The 20,249-nt window shown below is 41.0% G+C and overlaps 1 protein-coding gene across 1 annotated transcript in view; it reads right to left on the bottom strand.

Moving 5' to 3' along the window:
- The window catches only part of LOC311139565 (transient receptor potential cation channel subfamily M member 4-like), a gene marked incomplete at both ends in the record, with an annotated part of 73,258 nt that overhangs the window by 47,625 nt on the left and 5,384 nt on the right, over window positions 1-20,249 (bottom strand). The window contains 2 exons of the mRNA XM_084174463.1: window positions 17,855-17,959; window positions 18,396-18,417. Coding sequence (XP_084030589.1) covers window positions 17,855-17,959; window positions 18,396-18,417 — 127 coding nt within the window. The remainder of the gene's footprint in view (window positions 1-17,854; window positions 17,960-18,395; window positions 18,418-20,249) is intronic.

Consider the following 20,249-nt stretch of genomic DNA (forward strand, 5'->3'; position numbering starts at 1 on the left):
TACAATTTTGTTTCTGGTGTCCTTTGACAGCTCTTTGGTCTTGGCCATAGTGGAGTTTGGAGTGTGACTGTTTGAGGTTGTGGACAGGTGTCTTTTATACTGATAACAAGTTCAAACAGGTGCCATTAATACAGGTAACGAGTGGAGGACAGAGGAGCCTCTTAAAGAAGAAGTTACAGGTCTCTGAGAGACAGAAATCTTGCTTGTTTGTAGGTGACCAAATACTTATTTTCCACCATAATTTAAAAATAAATTCATAAAAAATCCTACAAATGTGATTTTCTGGATTTTTTTTTCTCAATTTGTCTGTCATATTTGATGTGTACCTATGATGAAAATGACAGGCCTCTCTCATCTTTTTAAGTGGGAGAACTTGCACAATTGGTGGCTGACTAAATACTTTTTCCCCCCACTGTACTTCTCTTGTTAGCTGAAATCGTATTTTTTCCTAGTTATTTTTTGGTGTCGCGCTAGCTGTTCAGTCCAAACAGATTCACAAATTCATATTGGAAAGGTAGGTATGAGTGGAGCGCTGATTGCCAGCGGCTGCTGGCTAATTGGCTGTGAGTAGACGTTGATTAAAAAAAATAACATTCCATCTCTCTTCAGAAGCAGAAATTATCCAGAGTAAGATCATTTACGGTGCTAGCATTGTTAGCATACTATATTTTTGAAAATTGATATTTCTGAAATTGTTTAATTATTTTTTTTATATAATTTGGTTGAAATGACACTACCCCAAGTGGGCACCAGTGAAAATTGGCTTTCAGTTTCGACTCTCCGAGTTTGTTCATAGCCACGGAAGTCGGGGTTCTGAGGGTGCTGCAGCACCCCCTGAAAAGAAAAATTATTAATAATAATAAATTATTTACAATTATTTCTGGTATCATCCCCAGGGTCTGGATTATCACCCCATTTCCAAATGATCTTGCCTAGCAGCAAAAATACTAGAAACCTCTGTAAATAATAAACTTAGATCCTTTTTAACTAGTAAATATATTCTAAATGTACACCAGTCAGGTTTCAAACCAGGTCATAGCACCATCTCTGCTGCCTCTTTGATTTTAAATTATGTTATTCATTGTTTGGCTAAGAAGAAACACTGTGTGGCCCATTTTATTGACCTGTCTAATGCCGGCTTCAACACTGTGGATCACCCATTACTTATTCAGGGTCTTCCATCAATTGGCCTTGACCGGTAGCTGGTTTGAAAATAATTTAAATGGACAGAATACAGTGTGTATTTACTGATGGTGTTAAATCAGGTTGCCTAGACATAACAAAGGGTGTCCCACAGGATCCTTGGTCCGGTTCTTTTCACTATTTGTTCATCTGAAAAAAATACAATAAAACAACTTTCACCTGTATGCAGATGACACTGTGGTGTATTCTATTGCAACCACAGCTGACCAGGCTCTGTCAGAGCTTCAATCTGCCTTTGTTGAACTGAAATTAGTTCTTAATGCAGGTAAAACCATGTATATTTTATTTTCCAAATCACATAGACATTTCTGATGATTCATGCATTTGTTTTTGGATGGAGCCCTCATTGATTGTGTCCCCGCTTATAAATGTCTGGGCATTTGGATTGACAAACAGGTATCTTTCAAAAAGCATGATGATGAGTTAAGAAATTAAAATAGGCTTCTTCTATAGGAACAGGTCCTGTCCTTCATTAAATAGCAGAAAACAAATCATTCAGTCAACATTCATTCCGGGTATTGACTATGGCAATATCGTCTATATGAAGGCAGCTGCCACTGTATTGAAGCAATTGGACGCAGCTTATCAAAGTGTGCTTTGTGCTTTATTACGGGCGATAGGTTCAGTACACATCATTGCATTTTGTAAGAGAAAGTAGGCTGGCCCTACTTGAAGTCTCGTAGAGCGATGCATTGCGCTCTTTTTGTCTATAAAGCCCTCTTGCATAAGCTTCCGCCATACCTTACCTCATTGTTAACCTTCAGACTTATAAGTTACCAGACCTGGATTCAGGGATGGCTAAACCTCGAGATCCCTTCAATCTCCACCGATTTAGATAAATCTGCTTTTAGTTTTTTTGCACCTCTCATGTGGAATGATCTCCAAACATACTTAAAGTTGGTGGAGTTGGTGCCTCTAGGGCAATTCAAGCAGATGTTAGAGGGTCTTTTTACTGAAGAATGTGTTTGTTTCATATGATTTTATTTAGGTATTTGTGTTTTGTGTTTGCTTTTCCATGTGTAATTGATGTGTATATGCACAGTACAGTGTAATTGTTGTTTATTGATGTGTTCATGCAGGGCTCATCTGAGAAAGAGAGCGTGGTCTCAGCATGACTCCCTGCTTAAAAAAAAGGTTAAATAAAATAAATAAAAAAAACACAGTCTCTCTATATACAAATATTGACCGTCCACTCAAGCACCACTATTCAACAGAGTACATTAGAGAGAGACAGGAGATGGTAAATGAGTGGACAAGATAAAAAGGTATCACTAGACAAGATGCATTTATTCAACAAAAGCAATGTCACAAAAAAATACTATTATGACATGTGTAATGGAAAGGGCAGCTAAAAAGAAATGTTCTAAAAGATTGACTAAATGTTTATCTGTTCGACAGGGATGGATTTTAATTTTGCCTAACTTTCTTTATAGCGACAAATGATGGAAATGTGTTTCTCGAATAAATAATGATTATATAACATACTACATAAATACACTTGTGACTTGTCAAAAAATATATATGTATGTTATAATTCATGGATTATGTAAAAATATATATTTTTAAATACCCACATGTACAAATTACCTCAACATGTACCCCTGCTCATTGACTCGGTACAGGTACCCCCTGTATATAGCCTCGTTATTGTTTTTTTACTCTGTTGTTTTTTGAAATATTTTTTTATTTAGTAAATATTTTCTTAACTCTTTCTTGAACTGCATTGTTGGTTAAGGGCTTGTAAGTAAGCATTTCACAGTAAGGTCTACACCTGTTGTATTCGGCGCATGTGACAAATACAATTTGATTTGAGAGAAAATAAATGCTCATAAAAGTGTGGTAGATTTGTGTACACAAAACAAGCTGTTCAGTTACTACTCTGCCAGCAGCAGCTGCGGGCGGGCTGGGCCGTGCCCAGTGATTGGTTTGTTTTGCCAGCTATTTGCTATGAGGGGGGACTGCAAAGTAAATGGACATCCTGGGGTGCTGAAATGTGCGCTCAGTTCTTCTGGATCTGCTCAATCAGATAGTGAACAGACTGAACTGTACTTGAATTTGAATAAACAAATCATAAAAGGTCATTGGGAGCCTGCTGGATGGGATCTGGGACTTGATAAACCGAACAGCCACATCCAACAACAGTAAAAAAAAAAAAAAAAAAAAAAATTACAGAGGGATACACTAGCTAGAATCTTCTCATGGCTCTGTATTTTGTTGCAGATGCTAGCTACAAGGGGGATTAATAGTTTTGCAAATTATTCATCCCCCTTGGCGTTTTTACTATTTTGTTGCATTACAACCTGTAATTTAAATGGATTTTTATTTGGATTTCATGTAATGGACATACAGAAAATAGTCAAAATTGGTCAAGTGAAATGAAAAACATAACTTGTTTCAAAAAATTCAAAAAAATAAATTACGGAAAAGTGGTGTGTGCATATTTATTCACCCCTTTGCTATGAAGCCCCTAAATAAGATCTTGTGCAACCAATTACCTTCAGAAGTCACATAATTAGTTAAAGTCCACCTGTGTGCAATCTAAGTGTCACATGATCTCAGTATATATACCTATTCTGAAAGGCCCCAGAGTCTGCAACACCACTAAGCAAGGGGCACCACCAAGCAACTGGCACCATGAAGACAAAGGAGCTCTCCAAACAGGTCAGGGACAAAGTTGTGGAGAAGTACAGATCAGGGCTGTGTTATAAAAGAATATCACAAACGTTGAACATCCCACGGAGCACCATTAAATCCATTATGAAAAAAATTGAAAGAATATGGCACCACAACAAACCTGCCAAGAGAGGGCCGCCCACCAAAACTCACGGACCAGGCAAGGAGGGCATTAATCAGAGAGGCAACAAAAGAGACCAAAGATAACCGTGAAGGAGCTGCAAAACTACACAGCAGAGATTGGAGTATCTGTCCATACGACCACTTTAAGCCATACACTCCACAGAGCTGGGCTTTACGGAAGAGTGGCCAGAAAAAAAGCCATTGCTTAAAGAATGAAATAAGCAAACATGATTGGTGTTCGCCAAAAGGCATGTGGGAGACTCCCCAAACATATGGAAGAAGGTACTCTGGTCAGATGAGACAAAAATTTAGCATTTTGGCCATCAATGAAAACGCTATGTCTGGCGCAAACCCAACACCTCTCATCACCCCGAGAACAGCTTTCCCACAGTGAAGCATGGTGGTGGCAGCATCATGCTGTGGGGATGTTTTTCATCGGCAGGGACTGGGAAACTAGTCAGAATTGAAGGAATGATGGATGGCGCTAAATACAGGGAAATTCTTGAGGGAAACCTGTTTCAGTCTTCCAGAGATTTGAGACTGGGACGGAGGTTCACATTGCAGCAGGACAATGACCCTTAGCATACTGCTAAATCAACACTCAAGTGGTTTAAGGGGAAAAATTGAAATGTCTTGGAATGGCAAAGTCAAAGCCCAGACCTCAATCCAATTGAGAATCTGTGGTATGACTTAAAGATTGCTGTACACCAGCGGAACTCATCCAACTTGAAAGAGCTGGAGCAGTTTTGCCTTGAAGAATGGGCAAAAATCCCAGTGGCTAGATGTGCCAAGCTTATACAGTTGTGGTCAAAAGTTTTGAGAATGACACAAATACTAATTTTCACAAAGTCTGCTGCCTCAGTTTTGATGATGGCAATTTGCATATACTCCAGAATGTCATGAAAAGTGATCAGATGAATTGCAATTAATTGCAAAGTCCCTCTTTGCCATGAAAATTAACTTAATCCCCCAAAAACATTTCCACTGCATTTCAGCCCTGCCACAAAAGGACCAGCTGCCATCATGTCAGTAATTCTCTCGTTAACACGGGTGAAAGTGTTGACGAGGACAAGGCTGGAGATCACTCTGTCATGCTGATTGAGTTAGAATAACAGACTGGAAGCTTTAAAAAGGAGGGTGGTGCTTGAAATCATTGTTGTTCCTCTGTTAACCATGGTTACCTGCAAGGAAACACGTGCTGTCATCATTGCTTTGCACAAAAAGGGCTTCACAGGCAAAGATATTGCTGCTAGTAAGATTCCACCTAAATCATCCATTTATCGGATCATCAAGAACTTCAAGGAGAGAGGTTAAATTGTTGTGAAGAAGGCGTCAGGGCGCCCAAGAAAGTCCAGCAAGCGCCAGGACCATCTCCTAAAGTTGATTCAGCTGCGGGATCGGGGCACCACCAGTGCAGAGCTTGCTCAGGAATGGCAGCAGGCAGGTGTGAGTGCATCTGCACGCACAGTGAGGCGAAGACTTTTGGAGGATGGCCTGGTGTCAAGAAGGGCAGCAAAGAAGCCACTTCTCTCCAGGAAAAACATCAGGGACAGACTGATATTCTGCAAAAGGTACAGGGATTGGACTGCTGAGGACTGGGGTAAAGTCATTTTCTCTGATGAATCCCCTTTCCGATTGTTTGGGGCATCCAGAAAACACCTTGTCCGGAGAAGACAAGATGAGCGCTACCATCAGTCCTGTGTCATGCCAACAGTAAAGCATCCTGAGACCATTCATGTGTGGGGTTGCTTCTCAGCAAAGGGAGTGGGCTCACTCACAATTTTGCCTAAGAACACAGCCATGAATAAAGAATGGTACCAACACATCCTCAGAAAGCAACTTCTCCCAACCATCCAAGAACAGTTAGGTGACGACCAATGCCTTTTCCAGCATGATGGAGCACCTTGCCATAAGGAAAAAGTGATAACTCAAATCAAATCAAATTTTATTGGTCACATGCGCCGAATACAACAGGTGCAGACATTACAGTGAAATGCTTACTTACAGGCTCGGGGAACAAAATATCGACATTTTGGGTCCATGGCCAGGAAACTCCCCAGACCTTAATCCCATTGAGAACTTGTGGTCGATTCTCAAGAGGTGGGTGGACAAACAAAAACCCACAAATTCTGACAAACTCCAAGCATTGATTATGCAAGAATGGGCTACCATCAGTCAGGATGTGGCCCAGAAGTTAATTGACAGCATGCCAGGGCGGATTGCAGAGGTCTTGAAAAAGAAGGGTCAACACTGCAAATATTGACTCTTTGCATAAACTTAATGTAATTGTCAATAAAAGCCTTTGACACTTATGGAATGCTTGTAATTATACCATAGTAACATCTGACAAAAATATCTCATAACACTGAAGCAGCGAACTTTGTGAAGACCAATACTCAGTGACAACTATGTGGAGTTTGGAGTTTGTGAGAGTAACAATGTGAGCTTATTGCAGTATTATACACACTATGTCCCTGGATTTCCTATGATATTCTATGTAGAAGAACCCCTTACCTTCTACTTGTGTTGCTTGTGAGTGTCATAGAGCAAAACATGTTACACGTTTTCATGAGTCTCGGCTTTTAATAGGTTGTAGCTCAAACCACTGATTTTTGTAAAAAAAGACCCAGCCCAGGGCCCCTTCTAGGTCCGCCCTTGTCTCACAAAAACTGCTCTAGCTTAGCCCATAATGGTACAAATCCAAAATGGTACAACCCAGAAATCTGTAGCTCAAACACACAATGTTTAAAAGGGGTTAGAAGTCCTAAATCATGGCCACACTATACCAGTAGATGCTTATTAGCACATACGCTAATATGCTAAAAATACTTCTCATGAACGATAGGACTACATGGCACCAAATTTGGAATGTAGGCCCATTGTAAATCTTAAATTAGTTTGAGAAAAGCTAAGGGATTTTCCATTTAAACCACTGTAAATCCACTCCACAGTGGCCTATCAACTTGAAACATGGGGGTGACACTTGAAACAGGCTTCCCGTTGCGACGACCACGAAGATCAATCTGCTAGCCCAGGCCCGCTAGCACACGCAAACAACAGCCGTGCTTCCACCTGGCTACCACTACCCCGGCCACCAGCTCTGCACCCTCCGCTGCAACTTGCCTATGGTTTAAGGGGAAAAATTGAAATGTCTTGGAATGGCAAAGTCAAAGCCCAGACCTCAATCCAATTGAGAATCTGTGGTATGACTTAAAGATTGCTGTACACCAGCGGAACTCATCCAACTTGAAAGAGCTGGAGCAGTTTTGCCCGCATCTCCTTCAAACAAATTCAGATAGCTGATGTTCTGAAAGAGCTGCAAAATCTGGACCCCTACAAATCATCTGGGCTAGATAATCTGGACCCTTTCTTTCAAAGAATAGCCGCCGAAATTGTCGCAACCCTATTACTAACCTGTTCAACCTCTCTTTCGTAACGTCTGAGATCCCCAGAGATTGGAAAGCTGCCGCGGTCATCCCCCTCTTCAAAGGGAGTGACACTCTAGATCCAAACTGTTACAGACCTATATCCATCCTGCCCTGCCTTTCGAAAGTTTTTGAAGGCCAAGTTAACAAACAGATCACCGACCATTTCAAATCACACCGTACCTTCTCTGCCATGCAATCCGGTTTCCGAGCTGGTCATGGGTGCACCTCAGCCACGCTCAAGGTCCTAAACGATATTATAACCGCGATCGATAATAGACAGTACTGTGCAGCCGTCTTCATCGACCTGGCCAAAGCTTTCGACTCTGTCAACCACCGCATTCTTATTGGCAGACTAAATAGCCTTGGTTTCTCAAATGACTGCCTCGCCTGGTTCACCAACTACTTCTCAGATAGAGTTCAATGTGTCAAATCGGAGGGCCTGTTGTCTGGACCTATGGCAGTCTCTATGGGGGTGCCACAGGGTTCAATTCTTGGGCCGACTCTTTTCTCTGTGTATATCAATGATGTCGCTCTTGCTGCTGGTGACTCTCAGATCCACCTCTACGCAGACGACACCATTTTGTATACATCTGGCCCTTCATTGGACACTGTTAACAAACCTCCAAACGAGCTTCAATGCCATACAACACTCCTTCCGTAGCCTACAACTGCTCTTAAACACTAGTAAAACTAAATGCATGCTCTTCAATCGAACGCTACTGGCACCCGCCCACCCGACTAGAATCACTACTCTCGACGGGTCTGACCTAGAGTATGTGGACAACTACAAATACCTAGGTGTCTGGTTAGACTGTAAACTCTCCTTCCAGACTCACATTAAGCATCTCCAATCCAAAGTTAAATCTAGAATCGGCTTCCTATTTCGCAACAAAGCCTCCTTCACTCATGCTGCCAAACATGCCCTCGTAAAACTGACTATCCTACCGATCCTGGACTTCGGCGATGTCATTTACAAAATAGCCTCCAACACTCTACTCAGCAAATTGGATGTAGTCTATCACAGTGCCGTCAGTTTTGTCACCAAAGCCCCATATACTACCCACCACTGTGACCTGTACGCTCTTGTTGGCTCGTCCTCACTACATAGTCGTTGCCAAACCCACTGGCTCCAGGCCATCTATTAATCACTGCTAGGCAAATCCCTGCCTTATCTTAGATCATTGGTCACCATAGCAACACCCACCCGTAGTATGCGCTCCAGCAGGTATATCTCACTGGTCATCCCCAAAGCCAACACCTCCTTTGGCCGCCATTCCTTCCAGTTCTCTGCTGCCAATGACTGGAACGAACTGCAAAAATCTCTGAAGCTGGAGACACTTATCTCCCTCACTAACTTTAAGCATCAGTTGTCAGAGCACCTTACCGATCACTGCACCTGTACACAGCCCATCTGAAATTAGCCCACCCAACTATCTCATCCCCATATTGTTATTTATTTTGCTAATTTGCACCCCAGTATCTCTATTTGCACATCATCTCTTGCACATCTATCATTCCAGTGTTAATACTAATTGTAATTATTTTGCACTATGGCCTATTTATTGCCTTACCTCCATAACTTGCTACATTTGCACACACAGTATATATATTTTCTGTTGTATTTTTGACTTTATGTTTTGTTTTACGCCATATGTAACTCTGTGTTGTTTTTAATTGCACTGCTTTGCTTTATCTTGGCCAGGTCGCAGTTATAAATTAGAACTTGTTCTCAACAGGCTTACCTGGTTAAATAAAGGTGAAATAAATAAATCACTATTATGGCCAGTACCTAAGATGAACCACACTGAATTTGGTATTGACAAAAAATATAAATAAAATTAAACTATTAACCACTAATTCATTGCATACGTAACGCTAATGCTCAAAATCATCTGCAATCATCTTCTCATGAACCATGTGTCAGATTCACTCCAGATTTGGTATTTAGACTCATTACATCAGTCTAAAAATAGTTGCTGCATTCAAATATGGCCACACTGTACCTATATAGAAGTACATTAGCACATATGCTAAAGTAAAAAATACTTACATTTTCTTCTCATGAATGATAAATCAGATTAACTCCCGATTTGGTATATAGACTCAATGAATTTGAGAATGATTAGTTGCTGCATTTAAAGTCGGCCATGCTAAACCACTAAATGGCACCATATCACACCAGGGCTATAAAGAACTGAACCGATGGACATGGGGGCATGAAATTTGGTCTGGAAACCTTATGTATATGTCTTTAGAAGCTGTGTGAATATAGTCACTCAACCTTCGATGGCTGCACCAGACCAGTTGGTGGCACTATGGATATCATTGGCACCAGACGATACTAGAGCAAAAACTATTGATCAAGTGGTCTTTGTCTCATGCAAATGTTAGATTTAAATAATGAATTAATATTTTGATTAGTATATCTGTATAATCACATATTGTTGCCCTATTATGTGGTCTGAACGTAGTGTAAAGTGGATCTATTATTCAGGAAAATTAGAAACCGCAAGTCCTGCCGCTTGCGCAGTCTGTGTATTAAAGCTGTGAGATTGTATTGAAGTATTTTGGTACGCTAATGCTGAGTGTATCAACTGAGATTGAAAATCATTTACACAAACAGATTGACAAATAAAGTCCCAGAATTCAATGATGACCACAATACACTACCGGTCAAAAGTTTTAGAACACCTACTCATTCAAGGGTTTTTCTTTATTTGTACTATCTTCTACATTGTAGAATAACATCGAAGACATCAAAACTATGAAATAACACATATGGAATCATGTAGTAACAACAAAAAAAAAGTGTTAAACAAATGAAAATATATTTTATATTTGAGATTCTTCAAATAGCCACCCTTTGCCTTGATGCCAGCTTTGCACACTCTTGGCATTCTCTCAACCAGCTTCACCTGGAATTCTTATTAAAAAGTCTTGAAGGAGTTCCCACATATGCGGAGCACTTGTTGGCTGCTTTTCCTTCACTTTGTCGTCCGACTCATCCCAAACCATCTCAATTTGGTTGAGGTCGGGGGATTGTGGAGGCCAGGTCATCTGATGCAGCACTCCATCACTCTCCTTCTTGGTATAATAGCCCTTACACAGCCTGGAGGTGTGTTGGGTCATTGTCCTGTTGAAAAACAAATGATACTCCCACCAAGCCCAAACCAGATGGGATGGCGTATCACTGCAGAATGCTGTGGTAGCCATGCTGGTTAAGTGTGCCTTGAATTCTAAATAAATCACTGACAGTGTCACCAGCAAAGCACTCCCATGCTTTATGGTGGGAAATACACATGCGGAGATCATCCGTTCACCCACACTGCATCTTACAAATACACAGCGGTTGGAACCAAAAATCTCAAATTTGGACTCACGACCAAAGGACACATTTCCACCGGTCTAATGTCCATTGCTCGTGTTTCTTGGCCCAAGCAAGTCTCTTCTTATTATTGGTGTCCTTTAGTAGTGGTTTCTTTGCAGCAATTCGACCATGAAGGCCTGATTCACACATTCTCCTATGAACAGTTGATGTTGAGATGTGTCTGTTACTTGAACTCTGTGAAGCATTTATTTGGGCTGCAATTTTTGAGGCTGGTAACTCTAATGAACTTATCCTCTGCAGAAGATGTAACTCTGGGTCTTCCATTCCTGTGGCGGTCCTCATGAGAGCCAGTTTCATCATAGCGCTTGATGGGTTTTGCGACTGCATTTGAAGAAACTTTCAAAATTCTTGAAATGTTCCATACTGACTGACCTTCATGTCTTAAAGTAAGGATGGACTGTCATTTCTCTTTGCTTATTTGAGCTGTTCTTGCCATAATATGGTATTTTACCAAATAGGGCTATCTTCTGTATACCCCCCCACCTTGTCACAACACAACTGATTGGCTCAAACACATTAAGATGGAAAGAAATTCCACAAATTAACTTTAAAGAAGGCACACCTGTTAATTGAAATACATTCCAGGTGACTACCTCATGAAGCTGGTTGAGAGAATGCCAAGAGTGTGCAAAGCTGGCATCAAGGCAAAGGGTGGCTATTTGAAGAATCTCAAATTTAAACAATATTTTCATTTGTTTAACACTTTTTTGGTTACTACATGATTCCATATGTGTTATTTCATAGTTTTGATGTCTTCACTATTATTCTACAATGTAGAAAATAGTAAAAATAAAGAAAACCCTTGAATGAGTAGGTGTTCTAAAACTTTTCACCGGTAGTGTATACCTATACACTAATGCTGAATATATTTCACAAATCTTAACATAAACCATTAGTCAAATTGACCCCAGAATTGATATATAAACTTATTACATTAACTAATTACTAAGAATAATTTCCTGTTGCATTCAAAGAACCAACCTACAGCACTAGACTAAACATCACTTGCGTCATCCTTGTGGTATTGAGATAAACATGGTAATGCTTTCACTGATTTCACATGAGAGTTCCTAGATGATAGAGTGCTTTCTATCATCCTGTGAACCATGTTGAAGAGGACTTCTTGACTTAAATCATTGTGCAACATCATGGGTAAGCTCTGGCCATCGTCTTTCAGCTCGAAAAATAGGATTTCTACTGCTGTGGGCATTTACATTCTGCGTGTTCAATGTATTTCCATTGCATTTTCAATTGTAGACTACTGGTTTTGTCATAAAAAAACTGTTGAGTTAATAATCTCATTTGCTATTTATGGACAAGAGCAAGATTATTTGTATTTGTCAAATGGCTGCCAAGAATCATGCCACCAGGGGTCTATTCATAGTCCCCAGGTCCAGAACAAATTCAAGGAAACATAAAGTATTATACAGAGCCATGAGTGCATGGAACTCCCTTCCATCTTATATAGTGCAAGTGAACAGCAAACCTGGTTTCAAAAAAACAAATAAAGCAACACCTCACTGCACAACACCTCTCCCCCATGTGACCTACTTCTTGTGTGTATGTACTGACATGTATGTGTAACTGATAGATGCACACACACACACGACATGTTAATGTTTTTAAATGTATATAAATTGTAAAGTATTTAGTCTGTAATGTATGTTTCGTTATATATCGGACCCCAGTAAGACTAGTTGTCGCCATTGGCATCGGCTAATGGGATCCTAATAAATCAAATCATCATGTCACCAGAATAAGACCCTCGATATTTATTGGAGAAGAGCACCAACCTCATCACCGTGCACTTTCGCCACCCTGTGAAGTTTATCATAACTTATTACATCTGTAGGTTAATAAATTGCATCCAAGTCATAGTAGGAGGACAACACATACAGTGCCTTCGGAAAGTATTCAGACACCTTGACTTTTTCCACATTTTGTTACGTTACAGCCTTATTCTAAAATGGATTACATTTGTAAAAAAATCCTCAGCAATCTACACACAATACCCCATAATGACAAAAATAAAAACAGGTTATACAATTTTTGCAAATTTATAAAAAAGGTATTCAGACCCTTTGCTATGAGACTCGAAATTGAGCTCAGGTGCATCCTGTTCCCATTTATCATCCTTGAGATGTTTCTACAATTTGATTGGTTCACCTGTTGTAAATTCAATGGATTGGACATGATTTGGAAAGGCACACACCTATCTATATAAGGTCCCACAGTTGACAGCGCATGTCAGAGCAAAAACCAAGTCATGTTGTCGAAGGACTTGTCCGTAGAGCTCTGAGACAAGATTGTGTTGGGGTACAGATCTAGGGGAAGGGTACCAAATAATGTCAGCAGCATTGAAGGTCCCCAAGAACACAGTGGCCTCCATCATTCTTAAATGGAAGAAGTTTGGAACCACCAAGACTCTTCCTAGTGCTGGCCGCCCGGCCAAACTGAGCAATCGGGGGACCGGCCTTGGTCAGGGAGGTGACCAAAAACCCGATGGTCACTCTGACAGAGCTCCAGAGTTCCTCTGTGGAGATGGGAGAACCTTCCAGAAGGACAACCATCTCTGCAGCACTCCACCAATCAGGCCTTTATGGTAGAGTGGCCAGATGGAAGCGACTCCTCAGAAAAAGGCACATGACAGCCCGTTTGGAGTTTGCCAAAAGGCACCTAAAGACTCTCAGACCATGAGAAACAAGATTCTCTGGTCTGATGAAACCAAGATTTAACTCTTTGGCCTGAATGCCAAGCGTCACGTCTGAAGGAAACCTGGCACCATCCCTACGGTGAAGCATGGTGGTGGCAGGATCATACTGTGGGGATGTCTTTCAGCGGCAGGGACTGGGAGACTACTCAGGATCGAGGGACAAATCAACAGAGCAAAGTATAGAGAGATCCTTGAAAACCTGCTCCAGAACGCTCAGGACCTCAGCCTGGGGCGAAGGTTCATCTTCCAATAGGACAACGACCATAAGCACACAGCCAAGACAATGCAGGAGTGGCTTCGGGACAAGTCTCTGAATGTCCTTGAGTGGCCCAGCCAGAGCCTGGACTTGAACCCGATCGAACATCTCTGGAGAGACCTGAAAATAGCTGTGCAGCGACGCTCCCCATCCAACCTGACAGAACTTAAGAGGATCTGCAGAGAAGAATGGGAGAAACTCCCCAAATACAGGTGTGCCAAGCTTGTAGCGTCATACCCAAGAAGACTCTGCCGTAATCACTGCCAAAGGTGCTTCAACAAAGTATTGAGTAAAGGGTCTGAATAATTAAGTAAATGTCATATTATTGTGTTTTTATTATTAATAAATTAGCAAACATTTCAAAAAACCTGTTTTTGCTTTGTCATTATGGGGTACTGTGTGTAGATTGACGAGGAAAAAAGTGTTTAATTAATTTTAGAATAAAGCTGTAACGTAACAAAATGTGGAAAAAGTCAAGGGTTCTGAATACTTTCCGAAGGCACTGTATAATCATGTGAATCCAAGTTTACTTCGATATATTTGCACATTAATGCATTTTCCACCGCCATTTCATGAGGATTAATTTTACGGACACAAAAAGATCCCACCATGTGGAACGAACATTGTCTGTCACATTTATATAATTGTACTGACACTTCCTGTTTCCATCACAGCTGTAGTGATTTTATTTTGTATGACAATTGTCCCATGGAAATGTGGTCTGTGTCTGTATTTTCTCTCTCTTGAACAGAGTTTTGTCCGGCCTTCAATTGCTTATCTCTCCTTTGTTTCTATTTCTCTGATCAATTAATTGAATGCATAGCAGGCCTACAACCATTCTAGCATGTGGGCTATCATGCCTTATCTTTTGTGACTGACTAATTGTGACTGACACAAATTGTCATTTAAATTCTCAAGTTTAGTTTATGAGAGGCTGCAGTACAGAATTTATGGGCCAATTGTCACTCATGGAGTTTTGTTTTTTCACTCCTTTCAAACAGGGTTAGAAAAACCTTTCAGCTTTTGTATGTCAAGAGACCAGAGGGCCCTAAAAATCATGTTTTTTAAATAAACGACTTTGTTTGTGTGACAGTTGGCAGCTGCTGTAGAGCTTAAATGAGTCATATGTCCAACCTCTCGTCATATGAGTTCATGTGTGAAAAAGATGGACTTGCTTGCCCTGGTGATTCGAAACGTGCATGTCACCAGCGTTATGTTTTTACAACAGCGCAGACAGTCATTCTACTGCTATTGCCACTGTTAAACGGTGAAACATCGACAACAAAAATACAATAAAGTCATACAGAACCTTGTTTAAAAGAACAAAACAGTATGTCTAGAACTAGGCCTATAGGCATTTGTCCTGCAGAAGACTAGCCTACATTGATGGTCTGTAAGTAACTGTCACATGGATTGATAATTCAGCTATTCTTGTCTCCATGTCACCATATAGGAATAATGTGCCATTTACAATCAATTTGCAGTTGTGCTGATTTATAAATAAATACTTGCCAAACACAATAGCTTTATACTATAGAGCATTGAGGCAATAGACTTTTGGAAATGAATGTAAAGCTACTGGCATAGATGAATGTAGGCCATATCAAGATTGTGGTACAACAGGAAGTGGAACTGTAAGATCAAGATCAAGTTTAGTGGTGCTGTAAGCACTTTAGCCTACAGAATTTCAGCAACAACAAAAAATAGCAATTGCTTAAATAAAGAAATACCACAACATGGACAGGAATGACATTTGCAGTAGGCTAAATTACTGCAATTTTACCTCAAAAACCTCAAGTAGATTTTTATTTTGCCATAAACATGTTCTTTATTCTATAATAAAAGTATGTTAATGCTATACTCGCTGCATTCAGTGAAATATTTAACACAGAAACAGAATCACTTGTGCATATGCTGTAGGCTACCCTTCAGGCACGATTTTGGCATGCCCAAAGATTTTAAAAAACAAAACACCTTACGGCATGACAGGGACTGAAGAGACAGACATACCTATGCATTTTCTATTATATTTTGCATTGTATTATGTAGCCTATGTGATATGTGGTTGTCTCGGCTGGCAATCTTAAGATGAATGCACTAGCTGTTGGTAGCTCTGAATGGGAGCGTCTGCTGAATGACTAAATTATAATGTGCACTATATGACCAAAAGTATGTGGACACCTGCTCATCGAACATCTCATTCCAAAATCACATGCATTAATATGGAGTTGGCCACCCCTTTGCTGCTATAACAGCCCCCACTCTTCTGGGAAGGCTTTCCACTAGATGTTGGAACATTGCTGTGGGGACTTGCTTTCATTCAGGCACAAGAACATTAGTGAGGTCAGGCACTGATGTTGGGCGATTAGGCCTGGTTCGCAGTCGGCGTTCCAATTCATCCCAAAGGTGTTCGATGGGGCTAAGGTCAGGGCTCTATGCAGGACGGTCATGTTCTTTCACATCAATCTCTTCAAACCATTTCTGTATGGACCTCGCTTTGTGCACGGCGCATTGTCATGCTGAAACAGGAAAGGGCCTTTCCCAAACTGTTGCCACAAAGTTGGAAGCACAGAATCGTCTAGAATGTCATTGTATGCTGTAGCGTTAAGATTTCCCTTCACTGGAACTAAGGGGCCTAGCCCGAACCATGAAAAACAGCACCAGACCATTATTCCTCCTCCACCAAACTTTACAGTTGGCACTACGCAGTCGGGCAGGTAGCGTTCTCCTGGCATCCGCCAAACCCAGATTTGTCCATAGGACTGCCAGATGGTGAAGCGTGATTCATCACTCCAGAGAACGTGTTTCCACTGCTCCAGAGTCCAATGGTGGCAAGCTTTACAACACTCCAGCAGACACTTGGCATTGCGCATGCTGATCTTAGGCTTGTGTGAGGCAGCTCGGCCATGGAAACCCATTTCATGAAGCTCCCCACAAACAGTTATTGTGCTGACTTTGCTTCCAGAGGCAGTTTGGAACGCGGTAGTGAGTGTTGCAACCAAGGACAGACGATTCTTACGCGCTACAGCACTCAGCGGTCCCGTTCTGTGAGCTTGTGTGGCCTTCCACTTCGTAGCTGAGCAGTTGATGCTCCTAGACATTTCCACTTCACAATAACAGCAATTACAGTTAAGCTGGGCAGCTCTAGCAGGGCAGAATTTTTACAAACATACTTGTTGGAAAGGTGGCATCCTAAAAAAGACTCCAGCCACCCTAGTCAAAGACTGTTCTCTCTGCTACCACATGGCAAGCGGTACCGGAGCACCAAGTCTAGGTCCAAAAGGCTTCTTAACAGCTTCTACCCCCAAGCCATAAGTCATAGTCCCCTGTAGCTCAGTTGGTAGAGCATGGCGCTTGCAATGCCAGGGTTTTGGGTTCGTTTCCCACGGGGGCCAGTATGAAAATGTATGCACTCACTAACTGTAAGTCGCTCTGGATAAGAGCGTCTGCTAAATGACTTAAATGTTAAATAAGACTCCTGAACAGCTAATCAAATGGCTACCCGGACTATTTGCATTGTTCCCCCCCCACCCCCTCTTTTACGCTGCTGCTACTACTCTCTGTTTATTATCTATGCATAGTCACTTTAACTCTAACTACACTACCAGTCAAACGTTTGGACACACCAACTCATTCAAGGGTTTTTCTTTATTTGTGATGATGGTGCCACGTCACTGAGCTCTTCAATAAGGCCATTAATTCTATTGCCAATGCTTGTCTATGGAGATTGCATGGCTGTGTGCTCGATTTTATACACCTGTTAGCAACAGGTGTGGCTGAAATAGCCGAATCCACTCATTTGAAGGGGTGTCCATATACTTTTGTATATATAGTGTATATTTATGTATATTTTGTATTTGATATGTTGTGTTGTTCCCTTTTTGGACATTTTACATTTACATTTTAGTCATTTAGCAGACACTTATCCAGAGCGACTTACAGAAAGACACAGGAAGAGTACCGCTACCTCGACAGCAGCTAAAAGGGAAACTAATAAAATACTACTAAAAAGACAAGGGCTATTTAATGTACGATATTGCGTGACACGTGTTTATAATAGTAAGCCAAACCTGATCTTTGTCGGAGTTTCTTCTTCCCGTTCTCCCTCCGCCTCCTTCATGCTCTTTATCCGTCATTACGCACTCTCGCCCCCTCCCTCTCGCCTCTTCTCCGGTCTAGGTGGAGTACAGCTTTTGTCATATTGACGTCATTTTTAAGTTTGAAGTTGACTGCTGGAAAAGCACCGCAGACAGAGCGATGTAAAACTGCTGGAGCTGCGCTGTGCTCCCTACAACCACCGAGCTTCCAATAGAAGTTTACAGAGCTCAATGTAGCTGTGTGTATATTACCAAGCCCACGAGAGGTATGTTGCAGACACGGTGTAGGGATGGTATGATATAGAGCAGGGGAATGGGAGGAGACCAATGGGTAAATGAATATTTAGGAAGGCCACCACTCTAAAACCAACTGAATCACTCTACAAACAAACCACAGGAGGCTGCAGATGGGAGAACGGCTCATAATTGCCAGAATGGAGCAAATGGAATGGCATCAAACACCTGAAAACCATGTGTTTGATACCATTCCATGAATTCCGCTCCAGTCATTTACACAAGCCAGTGCCACCAACCTTCTGTGAAACAAACGCAAAATATTTTGAGAAATTTCACATGACCCTCCCCTTGTACTGTAAAATAAATTACACACCCTCCCTCCTGATAGAATGAACTGAAAATAATGTTTACGATCACAAATAACAATAACTGTAGCGACCCTGTGTTTATAAACGTCACTATCGACTTTGCTACTTCAGCATGCTTTTGTGGCACAGTCGATGCCACGCAGGGCTACGGGCCAGAAGGTAGAGGGTTCGCCGAACGCCACGGACGAGCTCACTCTCCCTTCCTGTTTTATTATACTACGATTGTAGACAATGACCAGCTAGGGGGGATCAGATGTTTTACATTTTGATTCCATATAATTATATAAAATATATGCAACACATTTTACACCAACAGTTTTATGTACAAATGCACCACACAACCAATAAACAAAGCATACAGACTTCGGCCACTTCAATGTCATGGTTTGCTTTTTCAACACCACAATAAATAGACTATTTCAATTTCGACAAAAAGAAAATACATCCTTCCCTAACGTGTAGGCCTACGCAGTATCGAAGGCTTGCCTTGACAATCTCTGAATGTCATTACACTTTTTGGTGTTTTGTAACAGATGTCTCTTTCCGTTCATCAAATGGCGGCTGCACCGTTTGAATTGATTGATTAATATTATTTGTCAGTAAAAAAAAAAAACGTAAATAGTATACAAAAAGTACAATGATTGTTAGAAGTGACGGGAAATGCACAATAAATCGGGGACTTCTTTCCATTGTGGTCCCAGTTTTTTATTTTAATGTTTATTTATTTAGATAAATACATATACAATTACATGGATACAGACACATTACAGAGGTACAGACAAAAAAAATGCTCGACCTCCAGATGAGTATGAGGTGGGGGTTTAAGTACAATTTTTACAAGCTTGTTTAGGCTGGTCTGTAGTTTATTGTTTAGATATTTGGGGTTGCTGGTGAACCATGATCTTCAGGTATAATCAAAGTGACACTGGACAAGCGCACTTGCCTGAGTCTTTAGGATGTCTATATAGCTTCGATCCAATTAGCCAAACTGATGGTTTTGTCACAAAAAGTGTTGAATAGGTATAGCGAATGTGGCCACTCTGGTATTGGCACCTGTGCTCTAGCCAGCAGCTCCCAGATACAGTGTGGGTATAGCCTACATCCGGGTTCTTCAATTCCGGTCCTAGAGGGCCGAAACACTTCTGTTTTTTATTTCTACCTGGTAGTTAATTGCACTCACCTGGTGTCCCAGGTCTGAATTAGCACCTGATTAGAAGGAGAGGATGAAAAACAGAGGTGTTTCGGCCCTCCAGGACCAGAATTGAAGAACCCTGGCATACATGATGAGATTATTATAGACAAAAGTGCAATACTATTTTTATTAATCAAGCATCGATCATCATGTCACCAGAATAAGACCTTCGATATTTAGTGAAAGGAGCATCAAGCTCATCACCATGCACTTTCAACACCACCCTGTGAAGTTAATCATAAATGATTTAATCTGTAGCCTAATAAACTGCATGCTTTCCCATGATGTCGTGACATTTTTTATCCAACATGTACTTTACTTGCATAAAAAGGTTGGACGGAAACCTGGTTAATGTCAAACCATTTTGAGGAGGCTGGAATTATCTTTTGGACAATGTGTGCATGCCTACAGGAAAGTTTTGAAGTAGCCTAATCAGATTAAAACATTGTGACTGGTTGTGTTTATGCCACAAAAGGTAATACATTTAAAAAGTAAAATGATAAATATGTTGGCTATATTAAAGTGTTAGGTTCTAGGTGCGCGAGGAATATACCTTTGGTTGGAGAGGAGG

Source organism: Coregonus lavaretus (genome assembly GCF_964263955.1).
Source record: "Coregonus lavaretus genome assembly, chromosome: 2".
Lineage (NCBI taxonomy): Eukaryota > Metazoa > Chordata > Actinopteri > Salmoniformes > Salmonidae > Coregonus > Coregonus lavaretus.